General features: G+C 51.8%; 1 protein-coding gene across 7 annotated transcripts in view; it reads right to left on the bottom strand.

Moving 5' to 3' along the window:
• Positions 1 to 1,884: 1,884 nt before the first annotated feature.
• LOC105881641 (stem-loop histone mRNA binding protein) overlaps positions 1,885 to 25,382 on the bottom strand; it is a 230,380-nt gene continuing 206,882 nt past the window's right edge. For 5 of the 7 annotated variants that reach the window (XM_012783347.3, XM_012783349.3, XM_012783351.3 and 2 more), the window contains one exon: positions 15,281 to 16,180. In XM_012783347.3, coding sequence (XP_012638801.1) covers positions 15,860 to 16,180 — 321 coding nt within the window. In that variant the 3' untranslated portion in view covers positions 15,281 to 15,859. Of the gene's footprint in view, positions 2,739 to 3,055; positions 3,178 to 3,539; positions 3,593 to 15,280; positions 16,181 to 25,382 lie in introns of those variants that run through there. The other 2 variants (XR_001158837.3, XM_075992904.1) reach the window with 2 other exon arrangements.

Below are 25,382 nucleotides of genomic sequence, written 5' to 3'. Positions count from 1 at the left end.
GAATGTCTCACTGGCTGTCCAGCGTGCCTGTGTGCTTCTTTTTTCTTTTTTTTTAGTCAGAGTCTCACTCTGTTGCCCAGGCTAGAGTGAGTGCTGCAGTGTCAGCCTAGCTCACAGCAACCTCAACTCCTGGGCTCAAGCGATCCTCCTGCCTCAGCCTCCCGAGTAGCTGGGACTACAGGCATGCACCACTATGCTCGGCTAATTTTTTCTATATATTTTTAGTTGGCCAATTAATTTCTTTCTATTTTTAGTAGAGAAGGGGTCTTGCTCTTGCTGGTTTCGAACTCCTGACCTTGAGCTGTCTGCCTGCCTCGGCTTCCCAGAGTGCTAGGATTATAGGCTCTGCCTCTCCGTATGCTTCTTGACAGCTCTTCTCAGCCTGCTGGGCTGCTGGGTGGAGTGAGCCCAGCTTTCCCTGTCTGACCCCCACTGGCTCCCTGACCTCTAGGACCAAGCCCAACATGCCAAGCCTCCCTTCACACTGCCGCATGTCCTACTCTGGTGGCCCCTCTGTGCCCAGACATCCTGGGTCTTGCAGGAACCGGCTCCTGTCTTACCCACAGCCCGGGCAGCCCAGAGCCTGGCACACAGGGGCCCTTGGCAGACAGGAGCTGCCTAGTGCTAAGGCAGGCCCTGCCAACACCCAGCTTCGGTGAGGGGTAGGAGCGGGCACCCAGACGGACTCGGGCCCAGGCACAGCCCTTGGGCGGGACATCCCGAGAGTGACTTTGAGAATAAGACTGGCTGGGCCCCCCCACATGCTCCTCTCCAAGGGCAGAGGCCAACCCACTGGCCCTGCCTGGACAGCCCACCTCACCCTCATGCCCCTGGGTTAAAGCCGTGGGGGAGTCAGATAGGCCTGGCCTGAGCAAGGGCCAGAAGGGCTTCTCCTCTCCCCAGGCCCTCCTTTCCCCTCCTCCTCCGTCTCCATGCCCACATAGAGAGGCCTGGGGGGACCCATCTGTTGGACGCCCCTCCAGCCAGGGGTGGTGAGGAGCTGCACCCTGGACCATGAGACAAACTTCTCACACAGTAGTATCAACCATCCCCTTCCCGGCCATCCAGAGCCACCCACAAGGGGACTGAGCAGGGCAGCCTGGCCTCGGGGCCCCCAGTGGACGGGCCAGAGACACCCTACTCCAGCTGCCTGCACACCAGCTCACACCCAGGAAGCAGGGAGAATGGGCGTCCACCCCACCAGACGATGCTGACAGCATAGCCAAGCCTGCTGGTGGCCAAGGAACCTTGGCCTCCCCCGGTTGGTGACAGAGAGCTGGCATTGGATGCAGGCTTCCTGTAAAGGGCCAGCACCAATGTGTTTGGTTTCATGGGCACATGGTCTCGTGCAAACTCCTCAGCGCTGCTGCTGTCACACAGAACAGCCACATGGGGCGTCCACAGAACAGGCCGCGGGGGGGTTTGGATCGTGGATCCGCATCATGAATCGGGCAGCAGGGGCCCAGGCAAGAGCCCTGTCCCACACTGGGCCGGTGCCAGTCGTGCTTCCCAGGCAGCTCAGCCGCAGCCCCCACCCCAGCACCCCCCAAGGCGAGAGGCCTTAGCTGCTCTCAGGCCCGAGGACAGGCCCAGAACCTGCTTCCAAACATACTAACGGAAGGCAGACACGAAAGGTCCCACACAGCACGGCTCCATCTCGGAAATGCCCAGACAGGCCACGCCGCAGAGAGAAAGCAGACTGGGCGCAGCTGGTGCTGGGGGTGCCCAGCCTGCCAGTGGTGGAGGCTCACTGGGGGCGACGGGCAAACGTTTTCCTAGACAGAGACAGTGAGCACACACTGTCATGATGTACTAAATGCCACTGAACTGAGCATCTGAAAATGGCTAATTTTATGTTACGTGATTTTGACCTCAAAAAGTTTAAAAAAGACAACTAGATCGTTCAGATATATAGCAATGTATAAAATTAACACCCAAATCAATAAATTTCTTATATTCTAATAAAAAGGATGTTCCCAATGAAATACTGTAACACCCAAGAAGAATGGAGAGAGGCCGGCTCTGATGCCACCCACCCTGCCCACTCAGAAGGGTCCGCCCACCCTTGCGCCGGAGCGTCTGTCCTACACGGGAGGGCTGAGGCAGTAGGAGACCCCGCGGCCTGCTCACGCGTGCCCACTCCAGAGCCCACCCAGAGCCCCAGGCCTGCTGCCCACAGCAAGGGTCTCTCTGAACCCCACCTCATAGGCGAGGCCGGAACCATCAAGGCTGGCATTCAGCCCAGGCTGTTATGAAGTGCCTGTACCCTCTGCAAGCCCAGGTCAGTGCTGTGGGGCTCCTTGTCACAGGGCATCGTGGCTTCCTGTTCCCGAGTGTGTTCCCTGCTGAAGGGCAGCTCCTCGAAGGCGGGGCCACGGCCTCTGCCCCAGCACAACGCACATTCCAGTCCTGTGAGAAACATCTTCTGAGCTGAAGGGACTTAACAGCAGAGGGACAGCTCCGTGCCCACCGTATGCTAGGCAGTCTCTGAGATGCCCCAGTGGCCCCCACTCCTGGGGTCCACACTGAGTGGGGGCTGGACCCAGCAGCTCGCTCTTGGCGAACAGAATTCCGCTGAGGTGTCAGGTGTCACTTTCGAGAGCAGGTTACAAGAAGACAGTGGCTTCCATCTCAGGTGCATCTCACTTGCTGGCTGGCCAGCTCTGAGGGAAGCTGGCTGCCACGACGACGCAAACTGTCCCATGGACAGGCCCGGTGGCAAGGAACCCAGGATGCCCCTAGAAGAGACATTTGCAATGCAAAGGACAAGGAAGAGCTATCAAAGGCAGAAATCAAACAGCCATTGACAGTATAGACAGGAGTGATAACACCTTATGGGTTGAAAAAACAAAACAGGCCACAATAACACAGTAACAGGACATTAAAACAAAAAGGGCAGGCCAGGTGCATGGCTCAATGTGTGTTATCCTAGCACACTGGGAGGCCAAAGTGGGAGGACTGCTTGAGCTCAGGAGTTTGAGACCAGCCCCAGCAAGATCAAGACCCCATCTCTACTAAAACTAGAAAAAAATTAGCTGGGTGTGGTGGTACATACCTGTGGTAGCTGATGGTGCACACCAGCTACTTGGAGTCTGAGACAGGAGGATCACTTGAGCCCAGGAGTTGGAGACTATAGTGAGCTATGATGACGCCACTGCACTCTAGCCCAGTGAGACTCTGTCTCAAAAAAAAAAAAAAAAAAAAAAACCCAAGAGGGCAGTGATGCAAGGTTCTAGTGCTGCCCAAGAGAGGGACAAAGACACAGGTGAATGTTAAACTTTGATAAGGCAAGTGTGCTTGTGACAATGTCTAGGGTACATGGATAAAGAACAGAAATGGAATTTATAGCATCCCCAACTGGAGGGACAAAAAGCACAGAGTGAGATGACAAAATAAGCATAACAGGTAAACATGCTAAATGCTCTAAGTAAAAGCTAACAACTGCCGGGAGGGATTAGGAAACAGCTCGGTCTGTTCACCAGGACCTGACACAGACAGCCACAGAAAGCCTGGACAAAAGCCTATGGGAAAATACACACCTGGAGACATCTGCAGCTCACTGGAATGAGGAGGGTGCCAAAGCTCTTTGCTCCTGTGGTAACAAGAAAAATTCATCCAATTTAACACCCAGATTTGCTGTGGAGGCAGTGAAGAGCAGTGGATGTGGACAAGCCTGGAGAATGGAATTCCAGAACCTACCTGGCAGACTCCACAGCAGGTGGATGCCTGGCTGGGTACAGCAGTGTGTCATAACAGAGGACACCGTGCGGCCAGGCATGGTCAACAGCACGAACTACCAGGTGATCTAATATATGTGACACTGGAGCCCCAGGGAGAAGGTCTTCTGTCTGGCTGACCCCGCCACTGGAGCTGCCCCCAAAGCAGCACCTGGGGAGTTCCCAAAAGGAAGGGCTGCAAACCATCCCGAGCTGGGGCCAGCTGGGAACCCAAAGGAGCACCAAACACCAGGTGACCAGGCCAAAGCATGTATGAGGGGACTGACATACAGGGCTCTGGCATCCTTGTGACAGGCAGGGAGACGAGGGATGTTCCACCCCGGTGTGTCCACCAGGAGGGGGTTGTATTATGGAGTTCACATGAGGTTTATGGAATTTGGCTCAGGGCTAGAGCTGGTTTTTACATATTTAGCAACATGTTTGATCTTTCAGTGCATGGGTCCTCAAACTGCGGCCCGCGGGCCACATGTCCATGTGGCCGAGGACATTTATCCGGACATTTTGCCACTGCTGCCTGTCCTGCTTAGCAGCTGACCTGTCCCAGGCCCACAGTGTGCGTGTGTGGAATGTGTGCCGCACTCTCCAATGGCCCTCCAATGGTCCGAGGGACAGTGAACTGGCCCCCTGTTTAACAAGTTTGAGGACCGCTGTTTCCCTGTTTTGGGCAGCAACCTGAACAACTTGTTCAGTGCCTAGGAATGTTCAAGGCTACATACAAGTTGGGTTCAAGCCTGCAGGGAAATCTGCATATGGCCAGGCCACAGGGCAGTCAGGGCCCTCTGTGTTTCTCTGTCAGGAGAAAGTGGGGGAGCTGGGAGCCTACAGAAGGAGAGACAGAATGCTACAGGAACATTGATTCAAGAAGCTAACTTAAAAACCAGCCAAACACACATGCAGGACAAATACGAAGAAAAGCCATTCCTAGATATGTCACAGCCAACCTACTGAAAGAAAAAAAGGAAGTCTAAAAGCTTCCAGGGGTGAGGTGGGGGAATGTGTGGGGTGAGGGGACAGGGAGATACATTATATACAGGAACACGATAAAGTTACTACTGACTTCTCATCATAACTATGCAAGTCAGAAGACAATGGAATTGCTTCTTTAAAGTACAGGAAAGAAAAGACAAACTAGAATTCTGTGTCTAGCAAAACTGTCCTTCAAAAATGAAGGAAAAATAAGATATTTTCAGATCAATGAAAGCTGAGCAATCAGACCTAACTAAATTAAATCCTAAAGGAAATTTTTCAGGATGAAGGGAAATGACACTAGATGGAAGCTCAGATCTACTAAAAAGAATAAAGAGCATCAAAAATGGTAAATATGTAGTTAAATATAAAACAAGAATATATGTGCCAGGCAGATTAACCAAAATAAAGATGATGATCTATATTAACCTTAGACAAAATATAATTTAAGCACAAATTATCACTAGAGACAAAAAGGGTTGATTTGTAATTATGAAAGATTTAATTCAACAGAAACTTATTAATAATTCTAAACTTGTATGTACCTATACAACCAGGAGGAGAAATAGACAAATCAGCCATCATAGACTCTAACACAGCTATTTATATAACTGATATATCAGGTAAACAAACAAACCATTAAGGCTACAGATTTGTATAATAAATCTAGATCTTATAGACATACATAGAATGCTATGAATATCTCAGATCATATATTCTTTTTAAGCACACATGGAATATCTATAAAAATTGATCACATAGGAGCCAGGTGTAGTGGCTCACATCTGTAGTCCCAATGACTCAGGAGGCTGGGGCAGGAAGATTGTTTAAGGCCAGGGGATTGAGGCTACACTTTAGTCTGGGTGACAGAGCAAGATCCCATCTCTAAAAAAAAAAAAAAAAAAAAATTGGTGAAAGTTTCAACAAACCCTTTACTATAATGCAGGTAAGTTAGATAACAGCAACAAAACAGAAAAAACAAACTTCCACAGGCACTGCCTCACACCCGTTAAGACAGCTACCATCAAACAAATAGAAGATAATGAATGTTGCAAGGATGTATAGAAATTGGAACCCTCATGTACTGTTGGTGGAAAAATAAAATTGTGCAGCCACTGTGGAAAACACAGTATGTTGGCTCCTCAAACAATTAAATAGGCCCAAGCAGGCATGGTGGCTCACGCCTGTAATCCTAGCACTTTGGGAGGCTGAGGCGGGAGGATTGCTTGAGCTCAGGAGTTTGAGACCAGCCTGAACAAGAGCGAGACCTTGTCTCCACCAACAATAGAAAATAATTAGCTAGATGTAGTGGCGCACACCTGTAATTCCAGCTACTTGGGAGGCTGAGGCAGGAGGATCACTGGAGCCCAGGAGTTTGAAGTTGCAGTGAGTCATGATGACACCACTGCATTCCAGCCTGAGCAAAAGAAGGAGACCCTGTCCATCACTTCCCCTACTCCCCCAAAATTAAAAATATAATTACCATATGATCCAGCAATTCCACCTCTGAGTATCTATCCAGAAAAATTGAAATCAGGGTCTCAGAAAGTTAGAGCCCTGTTCATAGCAGCATTATTCACAATAGCCAAGAGGTGGAAGCAACCCAAGTGTCCACTGATGAATGAATGGATAAACAAAATAAGGAACAAAGTTCTGACACATTCTCGAGCATGGATGAATCTTGATGACATTAACCTAAGTGAAATAAGCCAGTCACAAAAGGACAAATCCTGTATGATTGCACTCATATGAGGTCCCAGAGTAGTAAGACTCATAGAGACAGAGAGTAGAATGGTGGGTACCAGGGGCTATGGGGGTGGGATGGGAGTTAGTGTTTAATGGGGACAGAGCTTCAGTTTGGGAAGATGAAAAAGATTCTGGAGATGAGTGGTGGTGATGGCTGCACAACATTATGAATGTACTTAATCCCACTTTAATGTACACTTAAAATGATTAAAAATTTGGTAAATTTTATGTTATGTGTATTTCACAATTAAAAATGTTTAATATTTGGAGATAGAATCTTCAAAAAGGTAGTTAAGATTAAATAAGGTCACTAGGGTAGACCCTAACCCAATATGACTGGTGTTTTTATGAGAAGAGACTAGGACACAGACATACACAGAGGGACGACACGTGAGGACACAAGGAGAGAGACCTTCCGAGGAGAAACCAGAACTGCTCACACCGATCTAGGACTTCCAGCCTCCAGGACTATGAGGGTATAAATTTCTGCTGTTTTAAGCCCCCCAATTTGTGGTACTTTGTTATGGCAGCCCAAGCAGACTAACACACAGATTAAAGGAGAAATATCATATGATCATAAAAAAATAAAATTCAACATCCATTCATGATTTTTATAATTAGCAAACTAGGAATACAATTGAACTTCCTTTTTTTTTAATTTCAGCATATTATGGAGGTACAAATGTTTAGGTTACATATGTTGCCCTTGGCCCTCCTCCCTCTTCGAGTCAGAGCTTCAAGCACATCCATCTCCCAGATGGTGCGTGTCGCACTCATTATGTATGTATATACCCATACCCTCCTCCCCCTTCCATCTGCCCGACGCCCGATAAATGTTATTCCTATATGTCCACTTATGTGTTGATCAGTGAAACCAATTTGCTGGTGAGTACATGTGGTGCTTAATTTTCCACAGAATTGAACTTTATGTTTGAAAATCCCCCAGGGGCTGGGTGTGGTGGCTCACACCTGTAGTTCCAGCACTTTGAGAGGCCAAGGTAGGAGGACTGCTTGAGCCCAGTGAGCTGTGATCGGGCCACTGCACTCCAGCATGGGCAATAGGACGAGACCCTGTCTCTACAAAAACTTCTAAAAATTAAAAAAAAAAAAAAAATCCCCCAGGGCCCTTTCCCCAGTGCTCTGTGGGCCCATCGTGTGGGCCCCTCTTGGAGGTTGGGAGGACATGTGGGCCACAGCACAAGCCCCACCCTTGGCTGCAGACTTCGTAGGAGATCCCTAAATTCCTTCACAACCCCTCCAAGGCCAGCCCAGCGACAGGCCCGTAAGACACTCTTGTCTCCATACAAAGGAGAATGTGGCCCTGCCACCTTTTTCCCTTATTTTGTTTATCCAGTCATCCATCAGTGGACAATTGGGTTGCTTCTACCTCTTGGCTATTGTGAATAATGCTGCTATGAACAGGGCTCTAACTCTTCGAGACCCTGATTTCAATTTTTCTGGATAGATACTGAGAGATAGAACTGCTGGATCACATTGGACACATTGGGGGGATGGAGGGGGGACAGGGGCAACGTTTGTAACCCTAACAATATTTGTACCTCCATAATATGATGAAATAAAAGGAAAAAAAAAAGAATTGCTGGATCATATGGTAATTATATTTTTAATTTTGGGGGAGTAGGGGAGGTGATGGACAGGGTCTCCCTCTTTTGCTCAGGTTGGAGTGCAGTGGTGTCATCATAGTTCACTGCAACCTCAAACTCCTGGGCTCCAGTGATCCTCCTGCCTCAGCCATCCAGACCTAGCCATGGGGTGCAGACCACAAGCAAAATCAGGGATGTCCATCATGAACTCCAAGGCAAAGAGATGGGCCTGTCAGACGCCCAGGATGGCGCCTGGACCTCATCCAGAGACCCCCAGATCACGTGGATAAAACTGGAATGAAGAAGAGGGACTCTGGGGCATCTCACCGACATCCCTGACTGGGCAGGAGTGATCACAGACCCCTGCACCCCCACACGGAGCACTCACCCTGGTCTGAAACCACAGAACATTCCACATGCATGTATACACACTTGTGTGTGCATGTGCACACATGTGGGCTCAGACTGTGCACCTCTATGTATACATACCTACAATAGCACACATACACATATGTATGTGTGCTTGCACATGCATTCATTACACAGGTAAACACAGATACAAACACTAACATGCACACACAGAGACCCACATGTGGCACATGTGTGCATGCACAGAGGCACACATGTAATAATATATGCACACATGGATACACATGCATACACATAGACCCCCATGCAGACACATGCGTACATGTATGTATGTTTGTACACATGTGTGCACATATGCATATGCTCATGTGCACATTGGTAAACACTGGGCATGCATGTACTTATGCACACATATGTACATACATGCATATACATGCATGTAGGTACACACGCATGCAAGCACAAGCACGTAGCTCTCTCTACATTCCAAATAGTAAAATATTTACCAGTCTTAGTATTTAAACCAATGTAAAGAAATTAGAAATTAATAAAGGGATCTAAAGAAGCCAGATGATTTGGAAATTCAGAAATACTCTCCTAAATAACTCCTAGGTCAGAGAGTAAATAAAATTTGCCATGACAGATAATTTTACAGTTATGCAGAAAGAGAAACTGCATGCCCATGGAGCCAGCTTCAGGAGGAGTTGGCGGAGAATTCACAACCTTAAATGTTTTTATTACTGAGCAAGAGAGACTGAAAATAAATGAACTAAACATTTGACACAAGGAGGGAAAAACAGAACAATAAAGTAAATCCACGGGAGGCAGGAGAGGCTGGAATAAAGATAAAGGCGGAATTAATGAATTGGAAACAAGAAAAATGGGAGACTCCATCAGTAAATCTAAGAGCTGGTTCTTCAGAATAAATAAATAAATAAAATAAACAAACCTCTGACCAGTCTAATCCAGAGAGAGAGAAAACACAAAAGCCCAAGAGGACCAAGAAAGAGGGAAATCAGAGCAGCAAAGGAGATTAAAAGTGACAAGTTAATATACTTTATATTCTTGATAAAATTGACAATTTTCTAAGACAATATAAATTATCAAAATTAGAGAAGCTTAAAAAAAAAACTATATCCGTAACTGCAGAAAAATAGAAACAGGTGAGTGATTGGGAACCAAGCTACAGGGACTCGCTTGCCGTCCAATATAGCACGGGGCAGAAGCCCACCAGTCAGGAGGCGGCAGCCATGGCTGCAGGGCCCCCACTGAGCACTGGCTGGGGGAGCCCAGGGAGAGGCTCTCTGGCAGTGGGGAGGGAGTGGCAGAGGAGTGAGGGCTGAGGTGGAGGCTGCGACCAGAATTGCAGTGGACTCTGCCTGCCTGTGACCCTGATCTTGGGGTTTGGTGGGATGGCCTGAGCTTCTTCGTGCAAACAGGACTCCCTCAGGCAGGAAACAGACAAAGAGAGGGCAAGGAAGGGGCTGCAGCTGGGGCCCCACTGTCCCCTGGGACCAGCTGAGGCTCCTTGGCACCCTCTGAGCTCCATCCCTGCCCCACCCCCTCCACACCGTCCAGATACACAGGAAGTCAGGGGAAGGAGAGGGGCCGGCCCCTCAGTCTGACTCTGCTTACAGGGCCAAACTCGAGGGACTATGCCATCACCTCAGTCACGTGGCCAGCCGACAGCAGCCACCACTGTTCCCACCTGGTTTTCACATCAAGATGTGCCTCATGAGGCCAGGAGCAGTGGCTCACGCCTGTAGCACTCTGGGACGCCGAGGCAGGGAGGATTGCTCAAAGTCAGGAGTTCAAAACCAGCCTGAGCAAGAGCAAGACCCCATCTCTACTATAAATAGAAAGAAATTAATTGGCCAACTAAAAATATGTAGAAAAAATTAGCCAGGCATGGTGGCACATGCCTGTAGTCCCAGCTACCCGGAGGCTGAGGCAGGATTGCTGTGGAGCCCAGGACTTTGAGCTAGACTGATGCCATGGCACTCTAGCCAGGGCAAGAGAGTGAGACTCTGTCTCAAAAAAAAAAAAGATGTGCCTCATGCAATAACTGGGAGAGGGTCTCTCTTCCTCCATTCCGAGAGGAAATTGCGAAAGACTAGAATTTCCTTTCTCATGTATTTTGCAGAACTTGCCTATAAAATCATCTGGACCTGCAGTTTTCTTTGCAGGAAGATTTGAAACTATTGTTTCATTCTATCAAACAGTTACAGGACTATTTGTACATACTCTTTCTTCTTGAGTCAGTTTTCAGCAATATTTTTCTAGGAATTAGTCCATTTCCTCTAAGGTGTTCGTAACATTCTCTGATTATCTTTATGATCTCTGCTCCAGTTTTGTCCCTATTTTCAGTCGTAATGGTGCTTATTTGCTCATTATCTCCTTTTCTCAATCAAGCTCAAAGCCTTTTGTCAATTAAATTAGTGTAGCAAGAAATGACTTGTCGATCTTCTTTGCTGTAGCTTTGTCAGTTTCATTCATTTTTGCTCTTATTTTATAAGCTCCTTTCTTCCCTTCTTTTAGCTTTATTCTTTTATTCCCCTCACTCAGGGTCAGCAAGTAACAGTTTGTGAACTCAATCAGTCCCCAGCCTATTTCTGTACAAGCCAAGAGCTAAGAATGGTTGCTGTTTGTGAAGGGTTGAGATTAGGAGGAAGAGGGGAAGAGAAAGACAAGCAGTGAGATTGGCTGACTCCCAGATAGAGACCCCCACCCACCTGCCCATGGCTCTGGAGCCCCCTGAGAGCTGGGTCACCTGCCTATCCCCAGTTTAGAGACGAAGGACTGTCACCAACTCCAGGCCCACTTGGTGGGTGATCAGCCAAAGCACCCACACACACACCTACCATCTCATGTGGCTTCAGGTAAAAGTCCGGGAGCTTCCGCCAAGTCTGCCCCCAGGGGCCCAAGTACATACCTGAGGCAGCCACACAGACCCACACTAGCTACACGGGCCTCAACTGGTGGAAATGGGGTGGAGGACAGGATGGCCACCACCACACCTGGAAGTGCCTGCTGCTCTCGGCCTGGTCTCACCTCACAACCCTGCCAATAGGCAGGTGACCCCAAAAGGCAGAGCAACAAACTCAAAGCCACATCATCCCTGGTGACAGACAGACAGACAGACACACACACAGACACTCACAACCCTGGGGACACATATCCCTAGGGCCAGGCAAGGAGCCAGGCATCTCTCCACCAGCTCACTCTTGGCATACACACGCCACACTTTGCAAGACAGATGGGGGAACCCAGGGGTGCCCTGAACTTTCAGCCTCTATGTCCCCATTAGTATAAAGGACATGACAGGTCTACCCTGCAGAAGAACCCAGCTGAGCTACCTCTGGTTTCAGGACCTTCAGCAGAAGCCTGCTCAGAAGGATCACTCTGGACTTGGACTACTCTGGGCCCATCCACATTGCCCCACCAGGGTCCTGGCCCCACGGCCCTCCCAGGCCACCTCAAGGGCACTGACGGGGACTGTCTCTGGCTCCATCTTCAGAAGGAGCTCCCCACCAGCCAGGCCCCAGCCTCACTAACCAGCCAGTTGAAAGGTCCTGGGACACAGGTGACCTGATGTTTTAGAAGAAAGGAGGAGATGGGGGAGGACTAGTTCTTCACCCAGTCCCAAGACCTAGAAGGCTGAAGGGCTGGCCCTCGGCCTGGTGCTCAGACAACACCCCAAGGGAGGGGCTGGCCATCTTGCTAGGAGCTGCGGAGGAGAGGCGGGGGCCTGGCAGAGTTTTGGAGAGGGCATCAAGATGGGCGAAGTGCATTCCCCACTGGCCACAGACGTCCTACCTGGGTCTCTTCTAGCCTGAACACAGCTGCCACACAGTGAAGGGCTCTCACCGAGCTGCATGTCTGGGGCCAGGAAAAGTGTCCTTGAAGGGGACACGGGGCCAGCAGGAGCCCAACAGGCAGAGGCCCCACCAGGGAGGCCTCGGGGGCAGTGGAGGTGTCCTAGGAGCAGCAGGAGGCCTGTGGCTGGATGGGGTAGGAAGGTCCCTGAGCTTGGGCCTAGGGGGCAGTGGCAAGACACATGTCTCTGTCTTAAGATTAGCAGAAAGCCCCGAGAGTGACAAGACCCACTGTCTTAAAGGGATTCAAGGTGGATGGGCAGAAGGTGGTCCATCCGCACAGTGGAATACTGGTAGGCCTTAGGAAGGACACCTCAACACCTGCTATAGCACAGATGAGACTGAATACTGACACTCAGTGAAATGGCCAGTCACAGCAAGACAAGCCCTGTGTGATTCCACTCAGGAGATCCCTGGCATCATCATCGGATTCATAGAGAGTGGAACGGTGGGGCTCCGGGCCCAGGGAGGAAGTGGGGAGCTAGTGTTTCATGGGGACAGAGCCTCAGTTTGGGAAGACTGAAAACCTTCTGGAGCCTGTGGCAGGGACACACAACATTGTAGATGCAACAATGTTAATGCCTCAGAGCTGTGCACATAAAAATGGTTAGGAGAACTGCCAAAACACCCAATTGCAGGCTGGGGGTGAGAGGAGCCATGGGGGTTTGGAGGCAGGTGGTGCTTCGCCCTGGCCTTGTGGGAGATGTGAGGACACTAAGGAGGGACAAGGGAGGAGGGGGTGTAACAGGGTTAGGCATCAGGGACCCTGGGTGGCTGCAGGCAAGACCCCGACCTGCATCCAGAGAAGGGGAGCAGCTGTGAGGTGAGCGGTGCTGGGAAATAACTCCACGTGCAGACACCCCCTGCCCCTGCCCACCCTGCCCCCACACAGCCCCCCACACCCCTCTTCCCGCTGGGAACAGCAGCACAGAGCACTCCCACCCCTTACCTGGCCCCGCCCCCATCTAGCCCACCCCTCTTGTCTGGCCCTGCCCCTTCCCAGCCCTGCCCCTCCATCTAGCTCCACCTCTGCCCAGCTCACCCCTCTTGTCTGGCCCCTCCCCTCCTGTCCATCTCTATCCCTCCTGTCTAGCTCCACTCCTGTCTGGCCCAACCCTCTTATCTGGCCCCACCCCTCCCATCTGTCCTAGGCAGGGCTTAGCCCAAGCAGGTGAGGGAAGCTTGCGAGGTAGGGGAGACACAGGGCTGAGGAGCCTCCCAAGCCTGGATTGCTGTCCACAAGAGGGGACGCCGGGCAGGCTGGAACTATGCCCTGGGGTCTGACCACCCAGGCCCAAAGGCCCCTGGTCGTCCCGGGACAGGGAACACAGGACTCCCTTTGCAGAGCTCGGGACACAAGAAGCAACACAGCGATTCTCAGGATGGGGGCCTGGCCCCACAACCCCATGTTCAGGGCAGCCAGCCTGCCCTTGAAAAGGGAAGTGAGGGGACACCTCCCTGCCACTTGCCCAAGTTCCCAGACCCCCATGGAGACTGTCAGGCTGTCTGCTACCACGAAGCACACCCTGCATCATCTCTGACCCCTCCCTAGCCTCTCACCAGGCCCCTCTGGATGCACACAGTGGCCACCAGGAGGGCTTTCCAGCAGGCTCTACCCCCGGCTGCTGTCCCGACCACCCTGTCCCAGAGGCCATCAGTGGCCAGTGCCCTGAAGTCCCCCACAGCCCCAAAGCCCCCAAAAAACTCTGTCCTTGCAGCAACCCTGCCCTGTACCTAGTCATCCCGGAGCACTGCCCACTGCACCCCAAACCCCAGAGCACTGGACTCAGCATGGACCACTGGGTGGGGACCCAACTTCATGAAAGCAGTCTCCACAGATCCAACCAGGACCCACTTCCCAGTGAAGTCAGGCAATTGTGCCCCAAATCCTGGACCTGCCCTGCGATTCCTGAGGCTCTTTTGGGCTCCTCCTTGGGCAGGAGGCGGCTCTGGGGAGGCAAGTGACACTTTCCGGACTCTTGAGGCCCTGTGCAGCTGAGGGCCCAGCTGGCTCCTGTCCCACTATCACCCCCACACACCAAGGTTTGACGGCAGCCCAGCTACAGTGTCACAGGCCCTAGCCTGGCCATGCTCCTGGTGGGTTCTCCTCAGCCCGGGGCATGAGGAGCACAGAAGATGGCTTTTTCTGTACCTGGATACCCTCAGCACATTATTTTTATCCTTCCCTTTTAAATTAAACTCCCCAGTGGTTGAGAGCCACTGGCTAGATGATAGACAGTTCTAGAACAAGGCACAGGAGGCTCTTTATTCAAACCATAAGGTGTTCGCTGAATGGGCTGCCCCTCTTCACTGGACACCTCCCGCCCGTTTCCAATGGTTGAAGCATCCAACCCACATGTAAACGAGATTCTCAACTGTGCACCTCTGGAAATATCGGTGCTCCTCAGGCTGCAGCCTAGATTTTAACAGAAAAATTAAAAATCTTTCATATTAATTGGAAAGGAAACTATTATGCCCAGAGTTGTGCAAATAAACGAATCAGGAGAGCAAGTGCCACTGAACATTCACATGTGCAGGTGCCTGCTGTCCTCAGGAGGAGGGCAGGGCCAGGCAGGGAGCCCTCCAGCATGCTGAGGCCTGGAAGCCCCCCCACCCTGTCTCCATCTCACAGGGTGACAGGCTGGGGCAGTCCTGAGAGCTGGTATCCTGCTTTGACTCGCTCTGGGCTCGGCCTCAGGAAGGCTGACCCGAAAAACAAATCACTTCCCACCTTTATCTATCTACAGCTCAAGCCAGTTAAGAAGGAAGCATCAATTAACATCTTGGGGGAAATAAAAAAGGATATTTCTCCAAAGGTCATTAATGTTTTCTTTTGCTATCACAAGCTCCTTCCTTTTAACCAACATTCCCTAGGCCAATGTCTTTGGTAGAAATCCCTGTGATTTTCTTAAGTTGCAGGAAGGGAAACCAGGTCCAGCCAGGCCCACTTTAACTCATGGAAATGAAAGTCAGAAGTCACACATGCAAAGCAAATGCCTTTTATTGAATTCACAGACTAGGCGCTGACTGGTGCTGCCAAGAGATCTCCTTCCAGGAGGGCCTGCGTCACGTCCCACTTCAGGGGGCCAAGACCCTCCTCAGCCACGGAGCACAGACTTGCTGCAGCTCTGCTCGCCCCAGACAGCATCACCGCAGGGTGGCAGTTCTCCAGCACATGGATGACAGAGCCTGAGACACAAAATGCCCCCGTGCAGGCCAAAGTACCCCATGAGCCCCTCTGGAGGTGCCCAGATCACCAGCCTGAGGCTTCCTGGCAACAAAACCGTGCAAGGAGCTCTTCACAGTGGGCTTTTTACAAAAGGAACATACCCGCACTGAACTCTGTATGCAGACTCACGTTTAATAGAATGCCATTCTGAAAATTCATTTCAAAATAGAGACACTTTCTCTAGAACTATAAAAGCCATAAAAATGCAAAATACTTCTTTAGGAAAAACTGAATCAAAATTATAGCTCAATGTTCAAACAATAACCTATCTTCTGTCTGTGCGCTGAGAGCAGACCCAGGCGACAGCCCCTCCAACCCCATTCCCAGTGGGAGTCAGTTGTTCTCGATCTGCTCGAGGTCCAGCTCACCATGTTCCAGAGGGAAGACGCCCTCCTCCCCAGCACTGTCCCAGTCACTGGGGTCCCCACTGCTCCTGCCCACGCCCTCACTGGCCACCGGCTCCCTCGAGGCCCACAGTCTGGGGCTGGTGGGGCAGGGCCTGGGGCGCGCAACCCTGGGGCCGGAGCCTGCTACAAGGATGCCCGTGAGGCCCTGTGAGTGACTTGGAGAGGACACGGCCGTCTTCACTTGGGCATCACCCTCATCGTCATCTTCGCAATCGAGGGAGCAAAGGCTTTTTGAATTTTTTAAAGTCTGCAACAGAAAAGATATGGGCTTACAGCATTTTTTGGTATCTTATGTGGCAGCGTGCGTGGGGTCTAGCCCATCCCCAAGTCCACACAAAGTCCTCCATCCCCTGTGTGTCAGCCACTGGCCCCTGGGACTGTCTTCTCAGATGCTGCCCAAACATGCCCCTGGCCTTTACCTCCCACACATCCCAGCCTCACACACGCCGAATGCACCAGGTCCATGGGCGCCTGACACCCCAGCGAGCCCTGATGCCTGGCTGGCGTGTGACCGTGTCCCTGAGCCACAGTCTTGTACTCAGCACATGGCTAGACAGGGAGGGTCCCACGTGCCCCCCACTTCCAACAACTGCCCCACCACACCAGGGCCACGCTAGGCAGACAACCTCGGGGCTGCCTTCAAGGCCTCAGTGGGACTCCCTCGTCCCGCCTCCACCTGGACCCCATTGGGCCCCTCCAACTTCACCATGACAAGTCCCCCAAATCCAGCCTCTTTCCCTATCCCTGGGGACCTGCCTGTCCTACCTCCCACCAACCCCTCTCTCCCCAGGCCTCCTCTTCCACTGCTATTCTTCAAATATGAACATGTGTAAGCCCTTCTCACCTCAAGATATCTAAGACGACCAGGTACATATGTACGTACGTAGGAGCCTCCTCCGAGCTGAGACCACGCTGCTTCCCAGGCAGGCCCCCCTCCAGCCCTCTAGCTGCCTCTCCCACATGCCACACCCAGGCTGCCCAGGGCATCGGGGCTTCAAGGGCCAGGATGGGGTAGCCCCGGCCCCTCCCCGACATGCCACTGCTGCTGCCCCTCTTCTGCTCTGCACCCTGGCCAGCTCTCACACAGCAGCGCCCCCAGACCCCTCAGAGACAGGGCTCCCTGCAGTCTGCTCCCCCAGACCAGCACACTCCCATGAACTGAGGACAGAGTCCCTGTCCACTCTGGGTGACCTCTCCTTGACTGTCCCCTGGGGCTGAGACCTGGCAGGTATGTCTAGCTGGGTTGTGTCCAGGCCCAGCCCTGGGACCCCACAGCAGCAGCCCCTTGGCACACCCGGCCCGTGTCCCCAGATGGCACCTCCTGGCCCTCACCTCCACTTCCTCATCCTCAGCACCCAGCGCTGTCCATGGCAACCTCTGCCCACATCTCCATGTCAGCCCCAACAGGAACAGCCTCCCACCTGGCGACACCTGGCCCAGGTGTCACCTCCAGGCCTCCTCAGGGTCATGGGCTCCTCTCCCGGACACCACCACTCTGGCCTCAGGCATGTTACCTCATGGTTCAGGGCTTCGAAAGGATGCACGGGCAGCCAGCATGGGGTGCCACGCTGCTGAGGACAAGGGTGCACACAACGCTACTTGGATGTCAGCAGCACTGGCCCCTTAAAATTATGAACCTAAAATACAAGCTAACCAACTCCAGACAACGAAAATATCTCCCCAAAATTACCTTTCTCTAGAGCAATGAAGTATCTCACAGGACAAAAAAAATCTACTTTTTTGGCTAAAACATTCCCTAGAAACAGTTCCATAGCAAACTTAAGTGAATAAACACATGTCCCTTGAGAGGACAGAGTTCCCTTTTGAAATTAGTACTTTTAAGGAAACTATTTGACTCTGTAAGACAAACTGCCATGTTTTGGGGTTTTGTTGTTCTACCATAAAAAGTGAATCACTGTTCAGAAGTAAAATTCTAAAGAAACAAATTTTTATGTATACAATTGGCCGTGTGTTTTCGCCACAACATGAGGATGCTAAATTCCTTTTTCAGTCAAATCAAGGTGAATCTGACTTCAACTTCACCTGAGTCTGCTGTGGTCCCTGCCGGGCAGCGTGGAGGCCCGAGACCGGCTCTCACCCCAGCTCTGGCTGGTCTTGCTGGTGACCATGCTGGCTGCCACCACACGCTGCCCACCTGGGGCAGGCTCCGAGCCCACAGCATGTGCACGCTTTTGTCCACAGGGTGCTGGGCTTGCAGTGGCCAGTTTCCCTTAAATCTCACACTGTAACATTTTTGACTTGATTCAGGGTTGGCTCTCTGGACCAACTGCACCAACCTGACAGAGGAGGAGCAGACGCCGCGACAGGCCTCACTCACAGACAGCAACTGCATGGCTTGAGGAGGAAAACAGCAGGCTTCTTAAACCTCCACTTATGGAATATGTGAAGAAAAAAGAACTGTTGCTGATAAAAACCGGCACCTTCAGAGCTAAAAACCCAGCACGCTCCTAACAACCACCATGCAGACATGCGCTTCATCCAGCACAAAGCTGTGGATCACAGTGAGGAAACTGAGGCTCAGAATGCGGAACGCAGGGCCACCAGCCAGGACTGACCTGGGCTGGCACCCATCTGCCCTGGGTGAGCCTGTCCCAGACGCCAGGCCCAGGGCTAGGTCCCAGCTTCCGTGGTTGCCTGTACCTGAGCAGAGGCAGAGGTGCACAACAGAGCTGTTCGAAAAACAAAAGTCAAGTCTTTGAGTTCTAAATCAGGGGCTCAAAATCTCACAGAGTCTTTCAAATTGTGTGTAAAACAATTCAGTCTGTGAGGATACACAGTTACCAGAGTCAAGCCCTGACTTAAAGCTAAGTGAGCCTCCAGCACCTGAAGCCAAGTTAGCTCAGCTACAATAAAACTGGTGAGATTCTGGAAGAAAAAGGGAAACCTTCCTAAGAGCCATCCAAAGTTGCTTCGACAAACGTCCAGGGCCCCGGCCTCAGCCGCACCCACACTTACCACTTGCCAAGGCCTCTGGCTTTGGTCAAACTAAACCTGTGAAAGCACAGCCTCCACCCACCAAGTGGGAATAGCTTGCAGTGAATCTGCTCATGACCAAAGCTGACCCTGGCCACTGGCACTGTGGCCACTCTGCTGTCCAGGGCTGAGTGGCACCCACTGTGGGCTAGGCTCTCCAATTGCCGAAAGCACTTGGAGCCCAGCACATGTGCGTATGTCAAACCAGGGCTCCAGGTGTGAAGAGGAATACCCACAGACAATGGGCAGAGCAAGAGGTTCCCCTCACTTGCCAAAGGGAAGGGAGGCCAGCCTGCTCCGAGCCGCAGAGGGCTTGGGAGTGTCCACACCATGGCAGAGGACAGAGATGGCCAGAAGCAAGCTCTGTACGCATGCAGGCCTGTGCGTGTGCCCAGAGAGGAAGCTATGTGGGAGGGGACCCTATGGCCCTCACCACCTCTGACAAGCGGAGGAGAGAGGAGGTTCATGCTCAGGAAAGTATAAACCAGAGGGTTTCTGGACTGGGTGTAGGCTTGTTGGAGCCTGAGAGGCACATGCAGAAAAGGGGGCTAAGCAAACATCTGTGCCCCAAATGCAGAGCCTGGGCCCTCCTCAGTGGCTCCAGCACCATCCAGGCAGGGGCTGGAAGGGTCTTCTTTAGGGACACTGACAAAGGAACTCCCAAGGACACAGATACTGGGGTTCCCCCAACTCCCAGCATGCCCAGACCACCCCACAGAAAGCTCCTGGCCAAAGGGCTGGACCCACACAGAGCCATGGTCGACAATTTGTGCCCATCTCAGACACTAGCAGACACCAGATGTCACCAAACATCTGAGGGAAGTGTTCACCCAAAAGCCAGCGATGAGAATAGCTCAGAAGAGGAAGGCAAGGTGGAGGCCACAGGCCGTGTGAGCATAAGAAAACATCCTCCCGCAGAACAAAGCGTAGCATACCCTCAAGAGACTACACCAGCGGTGCCTCAAACAGGAAAACGAAATGAAAACAGAGGTGAGAAGGAAAATTAGAGGATCAGACAGGGAGGCCCCACCCGGAAGAGGGGGAAGGACAAAGCACCAGAGGGTGCAGCAAATGGGCTGCACTGGGCACGTGGGGACATGTACACGCATGAAGAAATCATCCATGGAAAAACTCAGGAAACCTCAGACCTAAATGACGTGAGTCTTCAGGAGAAGGGACCCTACAGCTCTGACACGTGCCCAGGCACTGTGGTGGAGTCTCTGAACAGAGGGTGGGGACCGCCAGCCTCCAGCAGGAGGACCAGCATCAGCCCGGCCACCAGCTCCTCCAGGACAACACTGGGATCAGCCCCATGTCTCCCAAGGTCTGTGGGAAATCCGCTTCCAGCCCAGGATCCAGGGTCTCCAGAAGCATGCCTCCCAGGCATCCCTTCTCAAACACTGCCGCAGAAAGTGAGCTGGTGAAGACGACAGGTGATGACACCCTGCAACCCAGAGGGCACATGAAGGAGCACTGCAGCTGCACACCAGGCGAGGAGGGCTCTGGCCTCAAGGCACAAGAGACAGCCAGTCAGGGACCAAGTCCAGGAGGGGCAGGAGCCAGGCCATTTCTCCCCTGCACCTGGACTGCACACCCTGCCCAGCTGCCAGCACCATCTGGGACACTCAGTCACCTGCCCAAGAGCTTCAGGCCCTACAGGGGCTGAAGCACCCACCCCACCATTCTCCTGCCTGGTGCATGGAGCCGCCACACTCCCAGAGCCTCCGCTGTGCTGAGTCCTATGCACCTAGCCTGCTGACCCCGACACCATGTGTGACCCTGGGTGACCCCAAGTACTGTGTGTATGACCCCAGCACCATGTGTGACCCTCAGTGACCTCAAGTATTGTATGTATGACCCCAGCACTATGTGTGACCCTGGGTGACCCCAAGTACTGTGTGTGACCCCAGCACACGCGAACCCTGTTCTGTGTGTGACCACAGCACTGACTTCCTCAGACCAAGGCCAGAGTAATAACCATGTCACCTCTGCCATGGAGGAGGGGACACTCTTGCTACAGCTTCTGTATCCACCACCTTTCACACTTATCTAAGAAATAAAATAACAGGCCGGGCACTGTGGCTCACGCCTGTAATCCTAGCTCTTGGGAGGCCGAGGCGGGCGGATTGCTCAAGGTCAGGAGTTCAAAACCAGCCTGAGCAAGAGCGAGACCCCGTCTCTACTACAAATAGAAAGAAATTAATTGGCCAATTGATATATATATAAAAAAAAAAAAATTAACCGGGCATGGTGGCGCATGCCTGTAGTCCCAGCTACCCGGGAGGCTGAGGCAGAAGGATCACTCGAGCCCAGGAGTTTGAGGTTGCTGTGAGCTAGGCTGATGCCACGGCACTCACTCTAGCCTGGGCAACAAAGTGAGACTCTGTCTCAAAAAAAAAAAAAAAAAAAGAAAAAAGAAATAAAATAACAAAATCATTAATAGGGAAAAAGTAAAAGGCTAAAGTAGAATAAATCTTTTTTTTTTTTTTAGACAGAGTCTCGCTTTGTTGCCCAGGCTAGAGTGAGTGCCGTGGTGTCAGCCTAGCTCACAGCAACCTCAAACTCCTGGGCTCAAGCGATCCTACTGCTTCAGCCTCCTTGGTAGCTGGGACTACAGGTATGCACCACCATGCCCAGCTAATTTTCCATATATATATTAGTTGGCCAATTAATTTGTTTCTATTTATAGTAGTGACAGGGTCTCGCTCTTACTCAGGCTGGTTTCGAACTCTGACCTCAAGCGATCCGCTTGCCTCAGCCTCCCAGAGTGCTAGGATTACAGGCGTGAGCCACCGGGCCAGCCAGAATAAAATCTTTAAAGTAGTCTGTTTATTCAACTTCTACTGAAGTAGAAACAAAAACAGAGAGAAAGCAGGCACAACCTGCTCGGACTGTGAGCTGCACGTACACAAGCAAGAAACGAGCCTTAAAAAGCTCGAAGCTGGAGACCCAGCCAAGCCTCTCCTGGGTCCTTCCCAGGCCTGCACAGAGGTAGGAGGTTGTTGCGCAGTGGGCGGGTCTACGCAGACCTACCCCAAAGTCCAAGGAAACTGAGAGGCGGAAGAAAGACGCTAACATATCCAGTTTCTCGGAAATTAACATTTCATAGGGACCTATGAACAGAAGCCATGTTCTGGCAGCATGGGACAGGATGGCAGATGCCCGCACCGTCATCCCAGACCCAGGGCTTCCACACCATGGAAAGGACAGGCAGGACCCTGGAGCTGACCTCCGAGAGGGGCAAGGGTGCCGGATGAACCTGCCTAAGGGCAGGAATAGTAGATAAAGGAGAAACTTAGAGGTGTCCCCAACAGGGGTTCCTTAGAAGTCAGCCTGGGTCAGCACCCAAGGTGGGGCTTCTTCAGCCTCCACAGGGGAGGAGTCGGCCAGACGTGGGGCCTGCATCCACGGAGCCAACTGCCCGACCCAGACATGGCTGGCGCTCCAGAGGAGCCAGAATGATGCAGATGTGGCAGCACCACTTCCTGCCCAACTCGTGCCTCTGCTCACCTCACTGCACCCTCGCCCTCGCTGGTGGGCCTCCTGGAGAGAAAAAGTGGCAGCTGCAAATTCCAAACATTGAGCTGTGCGATCTCATCTCTCACCTCAAACATGTCGGGTTCCTGATGGTCCCTGCTGTGGTTTGAATGCTGAGGTTGAACCCCCACTGTGGTGGTACTGAGAATGGAGCATCCAGGGAAGTGACTACCAGGGCAGAGCCCTCACAGGTGGGTTAGCACCTTGTAAAAGGGCTGGAGGGAACTACAGTGGCCCTTTTTGCCCCTGTAGCCCTTGCCCACTTGAGGACACAGCATCAAGGCACCCCATTCTTAGAAGCAGAGACCAGGCTCTCCCCAGCCGTCAACCTGTGCAGCCTCCATCTTGGACTCCCAGCCTCCAGAACTACAAGGAATAAATTTCTATTATTTTAAACTCCCCAGCCTGTGGCATTTTGTTATAACAGCAGAAATGGACTAAGACAGTCCTTTTCTTGGTACCATGAGCCGCTCTAAGTGTCTGCATTTTCTAGTTCAATGGCGAGCAAGAAGAAAATGGCTTGGCACCAGAGCTCTACGGAATCTGGCAGAGCTGTGTGGGGGAGCCTGGCGTCTGCGTGACTCTGAGGGCTGTGGATGGCACCATCTGTTCAACAAACTCAAGACCTCCAGAAATCGGCCGGGTGCGGTGGCTCACACCCGTAATCCTAGCACTCTGGGAGGCTGAGCCGGGAGGATCACTTAAGGTCAGGAGTTCGAAACCAGCCTTGGCAAGAGTGAGACCCCATCTCTACTAAAAATAGAAAGAAATTAATTCGCCAACTAAAAATATATAGAAAAAATTAGCCAAGCATGGTGGCACATCCCTAGAGTTCCATATACTCAGTAGGCTGAGGCAGCAGGATCACCTAAGCCCACGAGTTTGAGGTTGCTGTGAGCTAGGCTGACACCACGGCACTCTAGCCAGGGCAACAGAGTGAGACTCTGTCTCAAAAAAAAAAAAAGATCTCCAAAAATCCAGGGCCTGAAGGTCTAAACACAGCTTCCCGTACATATTTCCGGTCTAACTGGCCTTAGGTCCTTTGGCACCCAAAGGAATTACTAACAAAGAAACTACTGCCACTTTGAACGTCTCCCAGGTGCCTGAAAATCCAACTAGGAGGCCATAGGGAGCTGTTTTCTTCTTTACAACAGACTTAAGTGACCTCAATCACACCAGAGGCGGCCAAACACTTCCTCTAAGTGGTAGAAGCTTTTCAAAGCCCTAAAAGCACACAATTGTATAAAAACCAGCACCTGCTCCCACACTCTGCGGGAACTGTCACTGATTTGCACATTTTCAGTGATAATATTTTAACTTCAACTGGAAACATAGCTTTGCCCAACAAAAGCAGAAAACCCTAAATGTCTTCTTGTAAAAACGTTCACTGGCTGTAAGTGAAGGGTCAGGAAAGTGCGTGCCCGCTGACTGCTGACCAGAGTCCTGACCCCTGTGCCCGCACCCCACGCAGGGCCAGCCCACGAATCGAGACTCAGGGTTCCCTCTGGGCAGTCGAAAGGCCCTGCCTCTGGCTTACTGATCAGAAAGCTGCCCCCCACCCCTGTTTGGAGAGTGCCCGCTAAACCCTGGGGTAAGGCTGAGGCCAGAATCAGATGGCAAAAGAACAGCAGGAAGGGAAAACAACAGCCCAGTGATCTCATACAAACATCGATGTAAAAGTCCTGAACAGTGAGTACACAGACTGCACAGCACAGCAAAAAAGTGTGGGTACACGTGTGAGTGGGTAGGGGAGTGTGCCTGTGAGCACAGTGGTATATGTGCATGTGTGTGTACACTTATGAGTGTGTGCACATGTGAGTGGGTGGGTGGGTGTGCCTATGAGCACAGTGGCATGTGTGCATATGTGTGTGTGCATGTGTGAGTGTGTGTGCACATGTGAGTGGTTGAATGAGTGTGCCACACAATTATACAAGCTTTAAAAGGAAACCAGATAAACTCCCAGATCAGTTGAAAAAATAAAAAGAAAAGAAAAAAAAAAAGGAAAAAAAGAAAAAGGAAAAAAAAAAGGAAACCAGAGCATTTCTTTCTGGCTCTGACCTGGGTAGGGAACTGACAGGCACCCGGGCTGCTAGCCACCTGTTCGCCAAAGGTAGCACTCATGAACATGGAGCACAGGCACAGGCTGGGGGGATGTCAACAACACGCATGATGAGCAGAGTGTCAGCATCCTGACCAGAAGAGAGACTGCAAACCCACTGGAAAAGTAATCAGCACTTCATGGAGGAAAGGGGGAGGAGAGGGAGAGGGGAAGGAGATGGGGAAGAGGGAGGGGTGTGCTGCAGCACTTTACACACAGTCTCTGCCTGTGGTCCCCCCCATCAGCCCCCCACCTGGTCAGTCCTACCCTCCACTTCCTCCCATGGGGTCTGGAACACATGAGCCTCTCCAGAGCAGGACTGCTGCTCAGTCACCAAGCATCTCTGGCATGAGATATCTGTGCCCCACCCTCGCTATTTGCCTGCATCCCTCCTATGCAGGCCTGCCGCACTAGCAAGCAAAGGACGGCTCGGTGTGTATGGGAAGCATGTGGCCAGCTTGCCAACGGTCAGTGGCATTCCTAGGTTGGTCCACCTTCACTGCAAAAGACCAGAACCTTCTTTTCTAAACCGCAGCTCCCTGGAGAAGTATTTCACAGCCCGTTAAGTCTGGGTTTTCAACCCCTCAGCCACCGAGAAGAATCTTCCGGAGAACCCACCAGTCAGGAGAGGCAAGGCTGATGGTCATGTTGGGGTGGCCTAAAGTAGGCCTCCCAGAGGACCCCCCAGAGTCCCACATGAGATCCCAGCCAGGCAGCTTCAGGGCCCCTGGGCCACCGCAGGTGGAGAGGGACCTTGACTGTCTGTGCCACTTCTCCCTGATATAAATTTCAACAGACCACACTCCACTCGCTGCCCTCC

Source organism: Microcebus murinus, chromosome 16 (assembly GCF_040939455.1).
Source record: "Microcebus murinus isolate Inina chromosome 16, M.murinus_Inina_mat1.0, whole genome shotgun sequence".
Taxonomy (NCBI): Eukaryota; Metazoa; Chordata; class Mammalia; order Primates; family Cheirogaleidae; genus Microcebus; species Microcebus murinus.
The sequence above is the reverse complement of the archived record's forward strand: the minus strand, read 5'-3'. Positions and strand labels throughout refer to the sequence as shown.